Source organism: Haemaphysalis longicornis, unplaced genomic scaffold (assembly GCF_048455015.1).
Source record: "Haemaphysalis longicornis isolate Haplotype H1 unplaced genomic scaffold, Haemaphysalis longicornis Haplotype H1 scaffold_3, whole genome shotgun sequence".
Lineage (NCBI taxonomy): Eukaryota > Metazoa > Arthropoda > Arachnida > Ixodida > Ixodidae > Haemaphysalis > Haemaphysalis longicornis.
Genome location: NW_027526335.1, coordinates 26,570,722 through 26,591,211, shown reverse-complemented (window position 1 = coordinate 26,591,211; position 20,490 = coordinate 26,570,722). Strand labels below are relative to the sequence as shown.

Here is a 20,490-nt window from a genome sequence, read left to right as displayed (position 1 = left end):
AAGTCGGGTGTCCCGATGCCAGCGCTGCCGTACGGCGGAGACGCGCGTGATTTGAGGCACCCTACTACAACGTTTATAGAACCGCGTTGCCCTACTCCACGAGCGTTCCAAGCGAAACGTGGATCACATCTATTGGAACCTGACGTTGCTATGCCGTTTGATTTCTTAAATGCCACCAGGAGGTAGCGCTGGCAACAGCAGGTGACGTTTTCTGCCGTTGATGTAGTATTTCATTTGCTATCGCAAAAACCAAGCTCCTGTTAATTGTTTAATAAAGGAACACTGCAAATAGCACTTATGTATTGATTTTCTGCCTTATATTTGCGTAATGTTTTGTTCTTGTTCAACAATGTTGACAAGTATGAACATTGACCCCGGACTTCGACGTTTAGATTTGGCTGTGAGTATATAAGACTCTTGCCCAGCATTCGTTTCGCTTTGGCCGGGTGGCTGAATCGGGTCACAGAGAGACAGACAGACAGACAGACAGACAGACCAACCGTTCTGCGTTTAAGTAGCCCAAGAGAGAGAGAGAGAGAGAGTGAGAGAGTGAGAGAGAAAACTTTATTTGAGCCCCATGGGGCTAGTCTGGGTGGCGGGTGACCGGCCGTGGTAACCGGCCGGTGAATATTGCAGCTCGCTGGATGACGTTAGCCTGGACCTCACGGTCCGAGCTGCACAACGCCTTCGCCCAGTGCTCTCCGTCTGTGAAAGGGGGGAATGGGTTTTGGGGTCACTGCCACATGCAGTGGTCTTGGGTATCGAGGGACCCGCAGTCGGGGCACAAAGGGGTGGGGTACAAAGAAGGGTAGATAAGGTGAAGTCGATATCGGCAGGGGAGTGCGTGTGTCTGGGTGAGTCGCCATAGGCGTTCCTCTTCATTGGAGAAGGTCGGAGCGGCTGGGGGTAGTTGGCGGCGGGAGAGGCGGTAGTGCGAGGTTATGTCGTGGAAGGTAACAAGTCTGTCGCGGGCTGATAGGGCTCCATGGAAGGGCTCAAGGCCAGGACTAGCTCGGACGGTGAGCTCTCGAGCATCCCTGTGTGCTGCCTCGTTCCCCCCCCCCCCCCCCCCCCCCCCACCCGTCTGGGCCGGAGTCCATGTGATGAGCCGTGATGAGCCGAGTCCATGTGATCCCCAAAGAATTTTGAAGAAGGATTTTGAGGGCCAAATGCGAGATCATTCCTTTTGGAGAAATTTTGAACGGCCGTTTTGGAATCTGCAGGAGATTACCATGGAGGGGGGCGGCCTGAGGGTGAAGGCTAGGGCTACTGCCGCTTCTTCCGCGGTCGCCTGGGAGTGAGTGTGCAGAGTAAGGGAAGCAAGCGGAGGGGCGTCAGGGCCATTAATGACCGCTACCGCATAAGCTTCACGGCTCCTGTATCTCGCAGCGTCAACGTAGACAGTGGAGGGGGTGATTGAGTACCGCTTGGTTAACGTCCTCGCCCTGTGCTCCCTTCGCGCTGGATGAAACGTCGGGTGCATATTGCGTGGTATGGGTCTCACCGTCAGTAGCTCACGAATGGGGCTTGGAAGGGGAATGGGCGCGTCAATAAGGAATGTGTTGTCAAGGCGCAGCCGTCGGAGAAACATCCTGCCTGAGAGCGTGGCTGTGATACGAGTGAGCTGACTGACTCAAGAGATGCGCCTCAATCAACTCTTCGGCGATGTTAAAGACCCCAAGTGATTCAAGGCGGGTAGTGGATGTGCTCTGAGGTACCTGCATCGCTGTTTTATAAATTTTCCTAATTGGACAATTAATTTTAGCTAATTCCGTGGGCGAAGGGAGTAAGTAGGGAAGAGAGTAAGTGATAATGAAATGATAATGATAATGAACTAATAATGAAAGCCTGTATCAGCCGAAGGCGCTCTGCCTCTTTGAGCCCCTGATGTCGGGTATGAGATTGATAGTTTGATTGACCTGGGAAGTGAGGCATGCTATGAACGTTGTGTTAGCACGGTTTCTCTGTACGTATAGGCCTAAGATCTTCAAGCATTGCACCTGGGAAACGGGTTGTTCGTGAACTCGGATTGTAATGTCCGGAAGAGAAGTGTCTCTGCTGGTACGTTTAGCAGGAAGGATTAGTAGCTCCGTTTTTTTTTTTTTTTTTTTTTTCCGGTGAGCCTTCAAGTCCAATGCCACGAGCGTAGGCAGCGACGACATCTGCTCCCTGTTGAAGGGTATCCTCAATGTGCCCATCACTGCCCCCGGTCGTCCACAAGGTGATGTCGTCGGCATAAAGACTGTGATGAAAGCATAGTATGTTATTCAACTGCTGGGGGAGATTAATCATCGCTATATTGAATAACAGTGGCGACAGGACAGCGCCCTGTGGGGTGCCTATTGAGGGTAGGTGTTATATGTCAGTGCGTAGGTCATTGATCTGAAGGACTGCAGTGCGATCGGTAAGGAAATCGCGAATGTAATTGTAAGTACGAGCCCCGTGGCTAGGGCTGTCAGGTTTTGCAGAATGGCTTTCTGTGAAATTCGGTCGAAAGACTTTCGCAAATCGAGGGCGAGTATCGCTGCAGAGTGTACACGAGACTGGGGAGTTATAATTTCGTGCTTTAGTTGGAGGTGAACGTCCTGAGTGGAGAGTCCGGCCCGAAGGCCGAAGATGGTGTGGGGTAATTGTCTTGTGTGGGTGAGATGCTGTACCAAGCGTGTGTGAATGACATTTTCAAGGGCATTTCCCACACAAGAGGTGAGGGAGATGGGCCGGAGATGCGCAAGGTCGAGAGTCTTTCCGGGTTTAGGAATGAGCGAGACCTTTGCGTGCTTCCATTCGGGGGGAGGGATACCGGCTTCCCAGTGATGATTGTTATAGCTCGTTAACACCTCGATAGATTGATCATCCAGGTTGCGAAGGAGCTTGTTAGTAACACCGTCTTCCCCAGGTCCCAAACCCGGGCGAATTTTGATTTATGCGGTGCGAACCTCCGAAACCGTGATTGCGCGGTCCTGGTTTGAGTTTTCAGAGCCCCGTAGGCAAGGAGGGGCTCCTGAGTACCCTGTGCTAGGTTCGGCTGTGTAAGTCTCAATCGTTTTACTGAGGCGGGCTAGTTTTAGTCGTAGACGGAGATTGTGTATTTGTCGGCACCATCGCATTAGGTGGCTTGTGTAAGCCTCCCATAGATGTTGCAAACGCGTGTCGACTGTTTCTGAAGGAATGTCCGGGTCATTCCTTCAGCCAAAGAGAGGTCGTGAGTTTTCTTAATATCTATAAGGCGACTAAGCCAACTCTGAACCGACATATCATCATCGGGTGGCTCCTGCCCCTGACAGGTCTCCCTGAATGCTGGCCAGTCGGTGATGTGGGTCTGCCGTAACCGTGGGGCGAGTGATGTATCAAGCTGGAGAGTGGAGTGAATAATAAAATGTTCACTGCCCAAAGTGTGAGGAGTGCAGTGCCATTTCAGTTCTTTGACTCGGTGCGAGAGCGTCAGGTCGGGGGAGGTATCGGTTTGGGCACTGTTGCCGATCCGAGTGGGGACGGTGGGATCAAATTCGACTGATAGCCTTCGCGCCTGCACCAACTCCCAGAGCACCCTCCCTTTCTTGGTTGTACGCGTGTAACCCCAGGTTGTAAGCGGGGCGTTAAAATCTCCAAGTATAATGAGGGGGTGGTGAGCAGCCGCTCGCCTGGTCAGCGTAAGTAAGTTGCTGAAGTTATGCGTGTGTGCTTCGGGGCTGCTATAGACATTGAGGACATATAGCCTAGAGGCAGTGCGCTTCGGCGGATACAGGACGACTAAATCATGCGGAATAGAGATGCTGTCGAATACTTGATGGTCCGCAGGAATGTTGCGCTGAACAAGCACCGCTGTGTACGGGTTGTTGGGAGTATGAAAGGATTGATAGCCTGTTAATTTAATGTGTTTACCCGGTTCTTGGATAGCGATGAGGGCGGGAGGAGTAGCTTCTGTCGAAATTAGTTGTTGAAGGTTGTGTCGCTTGCGGGTAAACCCTCGGAAATTCCACTGCCGCACAACCAATGGGCTACGGCGTTTAGACATCGTCCTCGTCCGCGGGGGGAGGGGGGTATTGTGAGCTACGGCCTGAGACACAATGAAGTTGCGGAGTTCGAGGCGCATCATCTCAATGGTAGACTGAAGGGCCGTCTGATTCTGTAGGAGGACGTTGCGGAGTTGTAGGTATTCCTCTCTGTGGCTAGCGATTATTTCCAGAATTCCTAGCTTTTCATCCCGCGTGGAAGCGCAGGGCGAGTTGCCGGTCGGGTCGCCGGTTGAGACAGCCTTGCGTTTGGGCGGGGGAGGCGCGGCGGGGTCGGTGGTTTCAGGGGATTGCGAGGTGGAAGACGACTGTATATCCATTTGTATGGGCTCATTCTGTGGAGGAGACGTGGGAGAAGGTTGCTTTTTCGCGAGTTGAAGTTCGCGTTTGAGAGCCGCGTTCTCCTGCCTGAGGGTAGCTACCTCTGCACGAATGGCACCCAGCTCCTTAATAAGTTCTAAGTGAGGGTCGCCGTTGTGGGGGACGAATGGAGGTTTAGACGGAGCGCTACTGGGCAACGAGCGTGTGCAGCTCACCTGGTGATGTTTCTTGGCAGCGTCTTGCTTCGTGGCGTTGTGCATGCCAGCAGTCTTGGAGGGGAGCTTGTTCAGGAGAGGCGGAAAGTCCTCCTCCTTGGTGGCGGAAGCTGCCTTGGAGTTGGCCGCCTGTGCGTACGTAAGCGGCTGCCGGCGAGGTTGGTAGCGGTGAGGGCACTCAGCGGAACCCGTCAGGTGGGGACCGTCGCACACAATATACAAGACTATCGTCTTTAAAACACAAACCGCAAGCAGCAATAGCATCGCCGACATCGCCGTAACAATAGCCCACAAAGAAGCGGACTCGAAATTTGCATGCCAAGAACACCAATGGAAAAATACCGAGAATGGTGGCTAATGTCCACGCAAACGCCGGTCACAATTGACCTCGAAAGCGTAAAAGTATAGACCTCGAGACATAAAGGGCTAGAGGTGAACGAGGCGGCGGATCACGACTCTTATGTTATCGAATCAGGTGTGAATATCAACACGTTCGGCTCCACCCCACTCCCTCACCAATACATCGGAAAACTCGAGGCACTTAGAGCTGAAAGACGCCAATACTTGCCACCCACCCCACCTCCCCCCAAAAAAAACTTAGCGCAGAAAAAGACATATAATGCGGAAGAATTCAAACGAGCACCTATACAAATCCAAACTTATCCACGTATATCCGTAGCATCAAGACAGAATTGATTGCCACAGTTGCGGAGGTAAGCCCACAGTATACCACATTTAATGGGAATGTACGGATGAATTACTAGGCAGTACAACATTACAGGAGGCACAAGAGCAGTGGGTGGTAGCTCTTTCGAACTCAAACAACCAGAATTCACCTGTTTTCCTAGCCCAAGGAAGACTATCGTCTATGAGAAGAAGTGCGCCTCCGGTGCAGTCCTCAATCAGAATTTCAGGAATTTGGCGCACTGTACTATCACCTATCCATGATGTTGAAACTACTACAAATGGGCTTATACGAGTTTTTTTTTCAAATTCTACAACGCAAAGAAAAAAAAATAGAAGGTTAGCTCGGTTTCAGTACATTTCAAGATCGCTGAACCTAGAGGCGTTGAACGGGTGAACGCAAGCTCCTTCATTACTGTTTCGACGCTGGCGCCAAATCGTCCCGCTTCTCCCTCAGGCAGCACATAATTAGCTGCTGCGGTCGACGCGAATACAAGTAAACCACAACGAAGTTCCACAAAGTTTGGCGACCGCCGAGCGCATTCGCGCACTCGAAGAAGGACCTGAAAGGAGCGCGAAAGCTGAAACATACAAAGAAAGTTATTCGCAATACTGCCGCTCGCCCTTGGGAGAGGCGACTGGTAGTCGAGAGAGAGAGCGAGAGAGAGAGAGTAGAGAGAGAAAGGAAAGAGAGCGAGCCCCTTCACACCCATCCAACTCCTCTACCATTACATTATAATTGCAGAGCAGCCAGGACCCTTGGGAGCGCGTGGCGCGCTCTGGATTCGCCTCAAGTGTGTATAGACACTCGGAAGTCAAAGAAAGAGACTGCCGCACTCGGGCTCTGTACACCTGTAGGCGGGCTCGGCAGGTGGATGGCTCGAGAATTACTTCTCTTCCTCCACGCATATAAGCGAGCCACAGGCTCCGACAGGGGCCGGCTCTACAGCACTCGGAAACCAACGCGCAAACATAGACGGACACTCGGTCGCGCGCGCTCAAACAGACGTACAGGCACGCACTTTGAAGTGATGCAGACGTGGAGAATCGCAAAAGACCGAAATCCCGACTCGCGCGCTCTTTCCCGCGGTCTTTTTGAAAAGGGGACAAGAAGCACGGATCGTGGCTTTGACGTCAGAGGTTTTTGATGTCAGACGGTTGAGAGGCCTCGAGCGCTTGTAGGGCGCTTGAGGTCAATGGCGTCGCCTGCTGATAGAGATTGCTCGGAGTAGTCCGTTTCCTGCGGCCCTGCTCGAAGCCGCGGACTCGGTCGCCCCGCCACTTCTCCCGTTCACGCCCAGATCGAATTCATCTGCTGGCCGGCGTGAAGCCGTATTCCAGAATTGTGAGATCGAAGCCTTTTTTTTTTTTATTTTTAGAGACGATAGTCTCTCTTGGGCTACTTAAACCCAGAAATTAAATTTGGTCAGTCTGTATGTATGTCTGTCCGTCTGTATGTCTGTAACTCGATTCAGCCACCCGGCCAAAGTAAAACAATGCCTGCGCAATAGTCTTATATTCACAGCCAAATGTAAACGTTTGAGCCCGGTTTATATGTTCATACTTGTCAACTTTGTTGAACAAGAACAAGACATTACGGAAATATAAGACAGTAAATTACTACACAGGGGATATTTACAGTGTTCCTTTATTAAAAAATGCCTGGATGCTTGGTATTTCGATAGCAAATGATATTCTACATATGATGATGATGATGATGATGATGATGATGATGATGATGATTAGTGGCTTTCCCTTTGAATCGGGGCGTCGGTTGTCAGCCTGTTTTATTACGTTTGCTTGCCCTACTCCCAGCTAACCTTCAGATTTGCTAACCTATAGATTTGCTGTAGAAAACGGCCGCCTCCTGGCGGCATATGAAAAATCACGCGGCAACAGCAACGAAAGGTTCCACTAACTAGATTCCACGTCCTGCTTGGAACGCACGTGGAGCCCGGCAACGCGGTTCTATAAACCTTGAAGTCGGCCGCCTCCATTCACGCGCGTCTCCGCCGTACTGCAGCGCTGGCATCGAGGAACGCCGCCTGTAGCAGTGGAACCCGGTAAATTCAAATCACCTTGAGCAAACCTTTAGTGTGCTTACCTTGGGATGAGCGCGACGGAACAGGAACAGCATGAGAGGTGAGCGGGAAAGCAAAGGGGGGGGGGCATTTCCTTGGCAAATGTCTACAAAGACTATCGTCTTTTGACGACAGTTGCAACGAAAGGAGCAGGTACGCAGCCAATTTTTTATAATATTTCGCTTATACTTTGGTGCTTATTTACGAGAAGAATTTTTTTTAAAGGCTTACACAGAGTGTATCAAAAAGGATGACCTTGTCAAAAGAAAGAGGATTAAGCGCGTAAATGCTTCTGGTTCGTTCAACTGCATGACCTCAGTCTTTCTTACTTCACAACTTATAATTTTTGCAAATTTTAAAATTTCACTCATCTAATCACGAGCGTAAATTTCCTGCGTTACAAGACGACTTATACCTCACGTCTTGTCTGACTTCTAAGCAGTATCGCGATTTTGAAATAGCCATTAAATCTACGACACCTTCGTTTTCGGGGCGAAGCACCTTAAGGCCGAGGCTTCGCCGTCCGGCGTCCGGCGTCCGTGCTCACGGCACAGCACCGTGTAAATCGAAACATATCGGTGAACAAAAGGTTCACAAAAGGTTAACAAGAACAAAATAAAAGGTTCACAAACTGTTAGAGAGAGAGAGAGAGAGAGAGAGAGAGAGAGAGAGAGAGAGAGAGAGAGAGAGAGAGAGAGAGAGAGAGAGATGGAGAGCGCTCCTGGAGAGCCGTGCTGCGCATGCGCGAGGAGCATTGGCTTGGATGGTATTGGATTTGGATTAGGTTGGATTGTATTGAAAATTGTTTTAGCAGCAGTAAGCACTCTCACGGGTGATTTACGGTAAGAACGATCCCCAGTGCTTCGACCACTCGTCATGATTCACTTCGTGGAGATGCGTGATTTTTTTTTTTTAAGTTTGAGCAGGAAAAATGTGAATTTAAGGGTTGAACGCGCCGAAGCTACACCTGGCCTATGAGGCACGCCGTTGTGGATGGCTCAGGGTCAATTTAGACCACATGGGAATATCTTACTTGCGCTGAAAACTTGACACACGGGCGTTTGCGCTTTACACTTCCACTTGAAAAGCAGCCCCCCCGATCGAAATCGAACCCGCGTCCTTGGGCTCAGCGGCAGAACGCCTTTTCCACGGAGCTACCGCGACGTGTTTTGAGCAGCGACTTAAATACAGTCGACTCGCGATAATTGAAACTCGAAGGGGCCCCAGGATTTTGTTTGAATTATCCGAAGTTCTCATATATATGACTCTGGGCAAAGTGACAGCATACATTATGATTAGGCATTGATTTTAATCAGATTTTTAAGATTTTCTTAGCGTTTTTAAACCCTAACTGCACAAAATAAACAGAAACCAGAGGTGTAAGGTCCACAAGCCGAATGTCGTGCGCGTCACTTTCGTAACCACCGTGTCGCTTTTCTTCTTTTTTTCTTTTTTTTTGCTGACACGCGACACGCGAATGCATGATTGTGCGTTTTTCTTTTTGTTTTTGCGACAGTGGCCCGTATGGTTTTGACCGCTTCGATAAGTGTAGACAGTCAATCATGTTTAGATATTTTTTGAGGCCTGTTCGTTGTTTTGGTTTGTAATTCGAATCGTGAAAACGGCAAATAAGGCTAGAAAGTTGAGAAACGTCACGGTCTGCCTTACTTGTGCTTAGTTTCAAACGTTTGTTTACTAGCAACGTCCTTTTCCTTGAAGGCTTGAGGCGCTTATTTTTCGTTTTTCCACTGTTATGATTATATAAGAACGCAAATTTTCGTATAGTTGCGGGAAAGCAGCAAATATTTTCCAATATTGACACGGAAAAAGAACGAATTAACTGAATGACGGAGTTTGAATAACGCGGCTTTTAAATACATTGAAAGGATAGCGGGCCAACCAAAAATTTGAATTTTGTTTGAATTAACCGAAAGAAGGAATTATCAGAGTTTGAATTATCGCCAGTCTATTGTATATACTACAACGGCATACGGCACAGCCGTGGTGATAATTGGGCAGCTTTCTAGATACACCCGGAAGCGTTACACGTGTCGGTGACCCCCGGTGGACCGCTACCCTCTGCCTATACCCGCCACTGCCTGCCTCAACAGGTGCAGCCAGTGTAATCATTATTCCGGTCACGCCTGCATACTTCGCGTCTTCCTTCCTCGATCTGTTCCAGCGCTTTGGAATTATTTAATCATCACCCAGCAAGCCGGCGGAATCAAGCACTCAAGCTTAAGTTGTCACTGGATCCGGCAGAGCGGTCGACTCAAAAAAAGTCTCTAATTAGTTTCCGGCGGGCCGTGACCCCCGACGAAGTTTTTGCATCGCTGAACGCGAGCTTTGAGGGCGTATCTTGCTTGCTGTTTTTTCTTACTCGCACTCAGCTAGGAAACAGTATGGACACATCGAAAGAAAAGCCATTCATGCGTTCTTGCATTAATTTGAAAATTATTACTTCTTATTTTTTTAGACTTTTTAACCAAACCTGCGCGTTAGAGGGAAGCATTGTGCAAAACAGTTACGGTTTCCCGCGGAACGTATTTGCTCCGTGTTTGATTCGTTTTATGTTTAAACGCAGTTGTCCCGAACGCGGCGGAAACTTGATTAGGTTTCCTCAAACACATTCATTTTCTCCTCGCGCCCAGCCATATAACAGCGCTTAACTGAGTCTTGTAGACTGAATGTAATATCCGTGCCACGCGTAACACGAAAAATGACATTAAGTGCTGAATGCCTTAAGCTCTAATGCCATCAATTCACTTCTACACGCAAAAATTTAATGCCATTCGCTCTAATGTCATTTTTCGTTGAAGGAGTTCCGCACAAGTCATTCGCCTTCACGAACGCATTAAGTCTGCCTACTCTCGAACGCTGTCAGCACCAAATGAAACCAACGAAACTCCCAGAACCCGAGTGCTGACGCGGAAACGTAGCTGAACTTCGAAATAAGACGATTGTTTGTGCACTCTTGGTGGCGAAGTTCTCAAGAAGATGAAGTTCACTAAAACAGCGGCAAAAGGCAAAACATCGTGTTGAATTTCTTGGGTTTTGACTACCACTGGCAGGCGACGGCAGCTGCTGAAGCCATACCATTTTTTAGAAAACACTATTTCGGACAACGTTTTCTGTCACAAAAAACGTTCTTAACCCTTGTAAGGCGTTTTTCTCTACGTTAAAAGCTTCTAAAATACGAGTTAGTTTCTCTTTTTGGTCATTATCATCATCATGCCTCACACATTCAATGCCTTTGCGTTTTTTCGTGTAGCACGGCCGGCCAAAATGATGCCATTCGGTATCTTAAAGGGGCCATGCGGACAAAATACAGGTTTTTGTTTTATTCGAACGATTTCGTGTTTTGTAGTGCTCCTAGCGCTTGTCCGGCAGCAAATAATGCCGTATTCACTGAGAAATTAATCAATTTAGGTTAAAATTTTGATTATCCCGCCAAATCGTGCGTTTCCGGAACGTCAGCAATGAAGTCATAAGCACGCATTACAGAACTTGCACTGCGTGATTCGCCAGCAGCGCTGCTTGCCGTCAGTCTTCCCAGATGGCACTACCATACTCATGCGCGGACCGTTGTCTGCCGTTGCTTTGTTTTTTGACGGTCTTTGCACCCGGCTTGTTTTTGTTACTGTAGAAAGTAATCGTTTCGTGAAACATGGAATATCCTCGACAAACATGGTCACGTAAGACAACGTCGCTTACGCCAATCGGCCAGTGCGTGTAAGACAACTCGAAAGCGGCGGGCTTCTGTGCAGCTAAAACACGCATAGTGCGCGCAGTACCAACAACAGTACGCATGGGCACTTAAATGCTTACGTGTGCCTCCGTAACTTCCACAATTTATCCTCCATTCTTGCTGCTATAAAAAGAATGTGCCGTAAATTTAAGTGCAAATAGCTCGTTCGGCAAGCTTATAAGCTCTGCCTAATTTGCGTTCGCTTCTGCCGGCCTCCGCCAATCGCAGAGCTGGCTGGTATGTTATCATAGGTTCGGGAAATGAGCTAGTGGGTCGCATGGCCATTCCCTTTTTTTTCCTAATTATGTAGCTCATTTAGCGAAGTGTGTGTTAAACGTGGTGTCAGTATGATTCTAACGAGGTAATCTTTCGAATGAACCAAACTTGTGTATTTTCTTCATTGCCCCATTAAGGCCTTGAACACCTAATGTCATTTTTCGTGTACGTGTGGCACGGGTTTAACACTCATAATCAAGTCGAAGTGAACTTCAGTGAAACTGAAGTGATGCGTGAGACACTCTACTCCCTGATTTATGCGTTCGAATTGTTCGCACACATTTGTATCATCATCATCTTAGCACACGCTCACGAAACTTTATCAACGTCACTGAAAACGTTGCAGGCGGTAATAAATACGTCCGTCTGTGCAGATGGAACAAACCAACGCCCATTTTTCACCTGCTAAGTTGAACCTCGAGGCCTCCACCAAAGTGCGTTTGAAGTGTCTCTCGTGCCAGCTTTCACGCGCAGACAGGGCTCGACATATAACTTTGCGTTTGTGCACTGATGATGGCCGTTGGGAGAAATGTCAGCCATGGCTCTATACGCTACCACTTCGGCTAATGAAACCCTGCGAGCCGGATTCTATAAGACGTCCGAAATGACCAACACATATTCGAGCCTATCGTGCGACTTGAAAAGGTGCTTGTCCGAGCGGAGACTCAGGAGTCGATGAAGGTATCTGCCAAGTATATCGGTCAGTGGAAAAAATGCTCTGACAGGCTTCTCTGGCTGTGGAACGCCCTCCAAAATCTTGGAAGGAAGGGTTAAGATTCACTTGCCTTTGTCGTGAAGCACGACGTTGGATTTTACGAGGATACTAGGTGAGCCGTAAACACCACAAATTTGGAAATAATACGGACACAATTAACGATGGTCGTTTTTTTTTTGTCCGGCACTGGTAATTGAGAGGAATTAAATGACAGGGTGGGCATTAGCAACGCTTAATCTCTGCTGTGATGTCCTCACCACGTGGCCAAGGACAATTTTAGATGCAACGCATCTCATGCTCGCCCCTCTGTCCTTCCTGCGTCTGTCCGGCGTTGTCCGCACAGCTGCGCCTCTCCTCCTCTCCTCTCTCCGATAGCGAACACTCTCTCCCAAACAGCTGCGGGTTGGCGCAGCGCGCTCTCACTCCGTTGCTAGGCGCCGGTGGGCGGCGCTGCGCTCGGCGCTGCGCGCGCTGCGCATGGGCAGTACTCTCTCTCTCCGTGCTCTCCTCTCCTTATGGCGCTGTGACTATAAAGCGGCATGCCGCGCTCCGACGGTCTCAGTCGACGGTCGTCCGCGTTACGCTTGCACTCTCGCAATACTCGACGACTGCTTGATGCAATCGTCGAGCCCCTAACTGTGCACTTTACGGACCACAAGGCACTCATTCTCGTCTGCAGTAAAGGCCGTACCTGAGCATACGTGTACTGCATGTGCATTGCATGGTGAAAATGGCAAATTACGCCCACCTCCCCTTCGCGTGAGAATCCCTGCTATATAAGCGTAATCAATACGATGGAAAACGCCAATGGAACCCCCCATGAGATGCGTTGCATCACACCAGGGTTCCCGCGAGGTGAGGTGGGCGTAATTTTTTTAGGAAGTCGACATAAGCCAGCAGTTTGTTTTGGCAAGATTTCAGCTTCTTGGGGAGGCACAAATTGTATTCTGCAAACAAATATGACATGCATCTACCACGTAGAAAGTAACCCTGATACATCCATGGTTTATTAATTCATAGGTTTGAATGAGAAGGAGGCAAGAAACCCCGATTGGGAAAAGAGAGAGAAAGCAGAAGGATTGTTGAAAAGTCATATTCAGTGCCTGTGTAGTGCGCTTGAGTTCTAAAAGAACACACTGAAGAGGACTATGACTGTAATACAAAGAGATACAATGCCTTAGATAAATAAAGCGTTGTGCAGTTACCACGCAGTCGCTTATTGGAAATTCAGTTTATACGAGCCCAGGTACACGCCAACGTACCGAATGAAGCGTGTACATGTCGCGGACCTTGATAAAAGATGGCGGTCGAAATTACGCGGTGTCACACGTCCTCACTTCCATCGGGACAGACACGCTGCGGCGTTCTTTATCTTTCCCCGTCTGCCGCCATTGGTGTTCCTGACACGGTGAGGTGACGGGAGAAGCCAAGCGCTCGTTCTGTTGCCGGGCGGTGCAGATCTCGTTCGGCAGCCTGAGCTCGGTGCTGAGCGACCGCGCGGGGTTCCCGCTCTTCTTCCGCACCGTGGCGCCGGACTCGTCGCACAACGCCGCCCGCGTGGCCTTCCTCAAGCGCTTCCGCTGGGACGCCGTCGCCACGCTGCACGAGGACGACGAGCTGTACGCACTGGTGAGTCGCCCGCGGTGGCGCCTACGAGGCTGCGTTGAGCTTGTAAGCGTGGGGCGGAAACCTCTCGGCATTCTGGCAACCAGTGCCGGAGGTTTTGGAGCCGCTGGAATTGGACAACTCTCGTTCACCATCTCACGACGAGCAGCATTACTTTCACCGTTAAAGGGACCCTGCAACACTTTCGATAAGCGCTTTCACTCTTTCTTTCGCGTCTGGAGCTACTACGAAAGCTGTAGTTATCGCCAGCATGGAGCGGCACTACGTGATTTGCTCGTCGCCCCATATACGTCTTTCATTTCTGCCTCGTTTTTTGTGACTTTTTTTAAGTTGCTATCGAAAAGCGTTCACTGCTGCAACTGAAGGAATACCGGCCAACAGCCGCTACATGTCCTTAGTGACGTAATTCGAGCCTTCAAAGAACGTCAAGACCGGGAAAGAAAGACAAATCTTTGGAGCTAGTTTACAAGTTATCTGATGGGCATAATGCAGTAATTTTTGGCTAAGGTACTTCGCGACCCACCAATCTAAGTACTGGGTGTGTTAAATGTCTACGTTCTGCAAGCATTTAAGACTTCAAAAAAATTTGAAAAAATGTGTTTCAGGGTCCCTTTAATGTCCGTGACACCGACATCGGCAACGTAGAAGCATAGCGCATCCTAGAGGCGTTAAGATTGAGTAGTGATACTCACGGGCGATAAAAGCTATTCTGTCGTGGCACCTTATATGTCATAAGTTGAAATTCAGTGAATCGTGATTCGTCAGTATTACTTACTACGGTAATTAGTGCAATTAAAACGTCCTTTATTAACGTAAAACAGGTATGATTGCGTCAAGTGGTGACGAGTTTTCAACGATATCCCTGCCCCCGAAAGAACAACATGCAGGAATGAATGTGAACGCAAGAGGGCGGTTGTGGAATAAAAAACTTAAGAAGTGGTGAGGATGGTTTATGGCGGTTGATTAGGTTGTTTATGGGAAGTATGTAACGAGTCTGACAGGAGTGGTAAATCAAATGTGCTGAGTCATCACTATGTCATGTAATTACAGTCCTTTCAAAACAGGTGAACGTGACACTAATTTTGCATTTCAAAGTCGTTATGGGCGTTGCTAGCAGAGACACGGCGGCCTTTATTATTTTTTTTTTCCGGAGAGCATTCTCCGAGTTTTGCGGCTACGTTCAGCACAATGAGCTGCTTCGTAGTCTGCGAATATCAAATTATATTTTGGAAGCTGGAATTGAGTGATTAGCCTGAACGCAGCCCGACCAGTAAACTTTTTAAATGGTTCCTAAGGAGTGCCGTCTTTAATTAAACCTCCCGGGTATTCCGTGCGCTACCCCACAGCGTGGAACAAAACCTTAAGAAGGCTAGTAGTTTGTAAACAATAACTGCACGCAACTGCCCAAGCGTTACAGGGGAACAAAGAAAAAGGATGGTGGGACAATACACAATTTTTTTTATTCCTTCTACCTTGCTGATCTTGAAGCTTCAAAGAAAGAACCGGGCGAGCTACTCCATTGAAATCATTATAACGCCTCAGAAAGTCCGCGCTCAGAAGTGTAAAAGCTCGCACAAACCTCCATAAAGAGCTTGCATCGCATATCAAGTGCCGAGACAATACACTTGGCAGTCACCTATACTGAGTTCCAAGCAGTTTACTAAGCCGCGCGCATTGAAAACAACCCCGCGAAGGGGGCTCAGAATCGGTCAGAATAATGCCTCTGCGAGTTACGGATTTGGATGCGGCCACAGCCATAAATCAAGGTTTCCTCAAGACGACTTGGTAGTTCGTAAGAGGTGGGGCCAGACAGGAGGCTTTTCATTGGGCTTCATTGGTGCAAAGCCGAGCCGACGTATCCTCGATTTGCAAGAGTTATCCTCTTCATCGACGTAGCCACGCTATTTCGCACTCGTAAAATTTATTCTAAGTGGCCCTGTTTGTGAGTTGAAACATTATGCAGATTTAAACGCGTAAGTGTTTAGAAGGGAATTCAAAGCTTTGCTGAGAAGAAAATTCACCGTGCGGATGTCAAAAGCGGGATACGCTCCAGCCAACTTCTTCTGACAAACAACACGGCAAGCTTCATTTTCACCGCCTCTATCACCTTCTGTTAGATAAGATTATCCCCCTTTTCTGTGTAGGAACCGAATCAGAAATTGACGCATTTTTATAACCAAGAGTCTTGACTTAAGCTAATTGGCAGCCACTCATTTTGAAAACAGCACAAAAATAAACGTGTACGCAAAAATAAGGTACGCAGGCCGACGGCACCCAGTGCACCAAATGTCGCCCCAGTTCTCTTCTAAATAGACTGTCATCGCTAGGGCGGATCATAGCATGAAACATGTGCCTGGAAACACTATTGTTGAGCTCTCTCCGACTGCCTGCTCTAAGCTGCCGAGACACTCAACGATGAACGAAAGCGAGCAAGCATAGCAAGTAGCGATAACTACTTCGTGTGACTAAGGAATATTTCTTAATCTCTCATTTCCGATAGCGAGAAAACGAGGGGAGTCTAACCGTTACAATACGTACGCTGCTAGCCGAGTTCAAACACTGCCCCAAATCCCGCTAGGTCAGCCTTCAGAGAAAAAAAAATATTTATGCTTCGATATGAGACGAACAAGTGCAGTGCTTCGTACAGCCCGATCTCCAGTGAGTGGCGACCCTTGCATTGCTGCTTCCAGACCCAGAACCGTCATGCAGTGAGGGAGGATCTGAAGGATCTCGAGTGATTCGGCACAGCACTGGATGTTTCACTCAGCCCTGTGCCAACAGCGTACTACAGCGGTGCTCTCCTTTTTTTTCCCTCTCTCTCGGTGCTTTTGCGCGCCTCTGGTTCGCAGGCCATCAACGAGTTGCTGACTCAGCTGGACGGCGCCAACATCGCCGTCTCGTCCTCGGAGAGCGTCACACGCAACGATTTCCTCGAGCAAATACAGGAGCTGAAGGTAAACGCGGCCCTTCTTCGTCGTGGTCGCCGTCGAGACCCGCTGTGCGTTGCTCTACACCCGTTGCTTTCGCGAAGCCCCAATCCCTTGCCTTCTCTTAGGCGTGCCTGTATACATTCTTCCCTCTCTTGTTTTTGTTTGTTCGCCCCTCTTCCTGATCCTCCCTGATTTTGTTTGGGATTGGTTGGGAGAATGGGGTGGGCGCATTGAAGTGAACCAGCAATTTGTTCGTCTATATTTCTACCTCCACCGCATGGCCGCGCTTCGCGGCACACGAGCTATTTTTTTCTGTTCTGTGCCCCACCATAACCAAATGTCACTGAGAACCGAGTCTAAAGTCACAACAGGAATACCGCAAAAACCTAACAAGAATTCCTGTCGTACGACAAAAAAACTTTTTGTGAAAACAGAAATCATGTTGCTGCGACGAAGCCATCTGTTGTTACGACACAAATTTCTGCCGTAAGGACAGAGTCAATTTTCTCAACGATAAACATTTCTTTAGTGACAATAGAACTACCATTTACGCTACTTACGCTACTCGTCATAATGGGCAATAACATTCAGACCATGTGCAACTCGTGATGGAACATCAGGATCACGATAAGGCAGGAATTCGGTACCACATAACATCAAAATCAGCACAGGAATACCACGCAAGACAGCGCATCAGAATCGCGACATGACAAGAATACGACAAGACGACAGTACGACACGCAAAAATACGACAAAACGACAGAAATGTTTCTTGTCTTTTTGGACTGGGAATCATCATTGTGTGACGGGACGGACGTACACGCTGAAACCACTTGTAACGGCAGTGGTGCACGAAAATGAATTTTCAAGACATTGGTCGCGCGGTTCAGGAATACCTCAGTTTGCGTATGCGAGGGCGGGTGCTCACATGTTGGAGGAGGAAGATGAGATGACGTGTGAGAGGAAGTTTATGAAAGTGAACTTGGAGCTTCGCGCACCCAACAACAGCTGAGTCAGCGTCGCGGCTTGGTGTAAGGCTGCGAAATAATTTAGGCCCCCTGGATTTTCTAACGCGCGCACCGGATCCAGAAAGGCATTTAATCTCCCAGAGCAGTGCTTCTCATCCTACTCTGCCCTTTTAGGCTTGCGAATGTGAGGGGGAACCTCACGATGAAGCATATGTTGATCGGTGTCATAATTCCAAGCAATTTGTACTTGCAGCGTACGTCGCCCACACATTTATCCAATGCCCGCCTTTTCTGTTTGACGTTAATGAGAATGCGGCTCATAATGGCAAACAATTTCCTCTTGAATCTAAAATACTTCTAAACAGCTGCCTTTTCTGTGTCTGATTTTTTTTTCTCAGAGCTGGCGTGTTGTTAAAGAAGCAGATGTTAAAATATGTGCTACACGAAGAATTTAAGCGTACCTGTAATGCGGCCAAGCCACGTTTTTTCAGTGCAAGAAAGTGCTGGAAAAATCGAGAAAAGAATGGCGGGTGAAAAAGTTTTGAGGCAGGCTCGCGGACCCCTCAAATGTTCTCGCGGACCCCCTGGGGTCCGCGGACCCCCATTTGAGAACTACTGTCCCAGAAACTGCTTCATTTTGGGCTATGTGGCTCACTACAGAACATTTTCGTTGTATTTCACAGAAAAACCGTGTTTATAAAAGTGGACCTATTAGCTTTTTCGGCGTAAACTATATTAGTTGGCTTGTGATTAAACATTACCTGTATAAATTTTACCGGTCTGAGAGAGACGTGCGTGCGAAGCCAAGACCAGGCGACTGGACTGTGCCTGCCACGAGAGCAATTCTATGACTGAACAACACTTTAGTTTTGTTCTTTTGACCGCGCTATTTGCCATGCTTTGGGGCGCAGGCCCTGTCAAGTCTTTATAGGCTTTTTGTCGGTGCTCCAAACATCGTGTAGATGTTGAATCAATCGAATTGAATTGAACTGAATGACTATGCGCGCAAATTTGTCTCGACGTGTACATTTCGCCGCAACTGACATTAGAGGCATCAACTCTGTTGTTGCTGATGTCGCTGCCGCTCTAAAGATTAGCTTCGGCAATCACCACAGACATAGGTTCAGCACAGAGCATTTTAAAAAGACTGCGCCAGAATACCTTGAGTCAGCGACAGTTCAAAATGTAGAAAGAGGCAAGCGCAGGGTGGCTCGCATCATCACAAAAGAAAATGACAGGCGTGCTGCTTGGCGTTGCACTGCCCTTCAATTTCCCAAAAAATCAGAACAGCTGGCTGCCTGTGGAAAAGTATCGCTAAGAAAACTAAAATTATTGCTTAGTACGGATATGACAACTGTTTTCATGTCATAATTGAGTTTTTAATATACTTCTGTCGATCATTAATTTTTGTTCAGTTTTGAATCCAATTTCTTTTTTTGGTGAAGTCAAGTAGAGAGATAATGACGTTAACTCTGTTTTCAATTTTCATTAACCCATTTATAGCGAAACTTCTTCCATGGAGATAATCAACATATCTGCCTTCTTTGATTCCGCCTTGGGGGTGCCGCCATACTTCATAGTGAATTGTCATATCGGTCATCTTACCTGCGGATTGAGTGCGACTGCTGAGTAAGCTTCTACGTTTCCCGCCATTCCTTTTTCAACTTTCTTCTGTTACGAGGAGGTGCATCAACAGTACGTTTTCTTTGCGTCAGACTTCCTCACCAATGTTTAACTTGCCCAATCCGCGAAACAGCCTGTGGGCCGAAGCTCCATTTGGATACTTTATGTGTGTCCCCCTCCCCCCCCCCCCCCCCCCCCCAAAAAAAAAAAAGGAAAACCGCAGTTCCGTTCGTTCTTTCCCAACACACTATTTCAGTAAAAACAGATAAAGTCGAGGTCAATACGCATGTAAGCCACGATGTACGAACTGCGCTGGCGTACAAACCGCTGGGTGAATATTGCGACGCGTGTTTACGATTGCGGTCGCAATAGGTATACGCTGACTGCGCGCAGCGTCGTATCGAACAAAAACATGCCACAAGAAATTGTTGACGCTTCGACAACCGGGATATTTTCCTCGCTGGACGCCGCTTTCGCAATGTTGCTGCTGCCGGCGTTTGAGAGAGGCCCACAAACGCGCTGAGGTACGCTCAGCCTACAAAAATAATAAACAGCGCGCCGCGAACTGCCTTACACCGACAGTTTAAGCCAAGGAACATTTGCTGCGCGTTTCACGGGTAGAGCTTGAGTTCCTTTAGATGGTGGCGAAAAGCCCTCCCCTCCTCCCTTTCGCTTTTTTTTTCTTTCTCTTATTTTCGTTGTCTTCTGTCCCTTTTTCTTGCGAGGAAGAGGAAGTGCTAACTTCCGCCGTGCCTCCGAGCGACGGAAGACAGGCGGAGATGGTGAATGAAGAAAAAGGCGCGATAAGCACGAACGCTGCGACGAAGAATGTCGCTCAAAGGCGCCCGGGAAACGAATATCCGGACGTCGGGCAACAGCCGCGAATAGCGGATGCTGCTTGTCTGCCCGCGGCGGCCATGGTTTTAAACGAAATTGTTGGCGGGCACGCAAGGAGAAAGTTAAAAAGGAGACGGGAGGGGGAGTGGCATATATTTTTTTTTCCAAGGAACTGTGGGGGAATGGGAAAAGTACGGTGCGACGAAATACAGTGCATGGGAGTTACAGTCCAACTCACAGGGAATGCATTTTTCTTTCGATGAAGACCCGCCGCGGTGGCTCAGTGGCTAAGGCGTTGCCCTGCTGAGCACGAGGACACGGGTTCGATTGCCAGCCGCGGCGGCCGATTTTCTGATGGAGGCGAAAAGCAAAAACGCCCGTGTGCGCGAGATTTCGGTGCACGTTAAAGATACCCCGGTGGTCAAAATTAATCCAGAGCCCTCCACTACGGCG

At 48.6% G+C, this 20,490-nt stretch overlaps 1 protein-coding gene and 1 long non-coding RNA gene across 4 annotated transcripts in view; one reads left to right on the top strand and one right to left on the bottom strand.

Moving 5' to 3' along the window:
- The window catches only part of Gaba-b-r3 (gamma-aminobutyric acid type B receptor subunit 3), a 231,004-nt gene that overhangs the window by 139,277 nt on the left and 71,237 nt on the right, over window positions 1-20,490 (top strand). For 2 of the 3 annotated variants that reach the window (XM_077702697.1, XM_077702696.1), the window contains exons 3-4: window positions 13,512-13,682; window positions 16,529-16,633. In XM_077702697.1, the coding sequence (XP_077558823.1) occupies window positions 13,512-13,682; window positions 16,529-16,633 (276 nt within the window). The remainder of the gene's footprint in view (window positions 1-13,511; window positions 13,683-16,528; window positions 16,634-20,490) is intronic. The other variant, XM_077702698.1, reaches the window with a different exon arrangement.
- Window positions 1-20,490, bottom strand: part of LOC144174180 (uncharacterized) — a 155,306-nt gene that overhangs the window by 118,782 nt on the left and 16,034 nt on the right. The window lies entirely within an intron of this gene.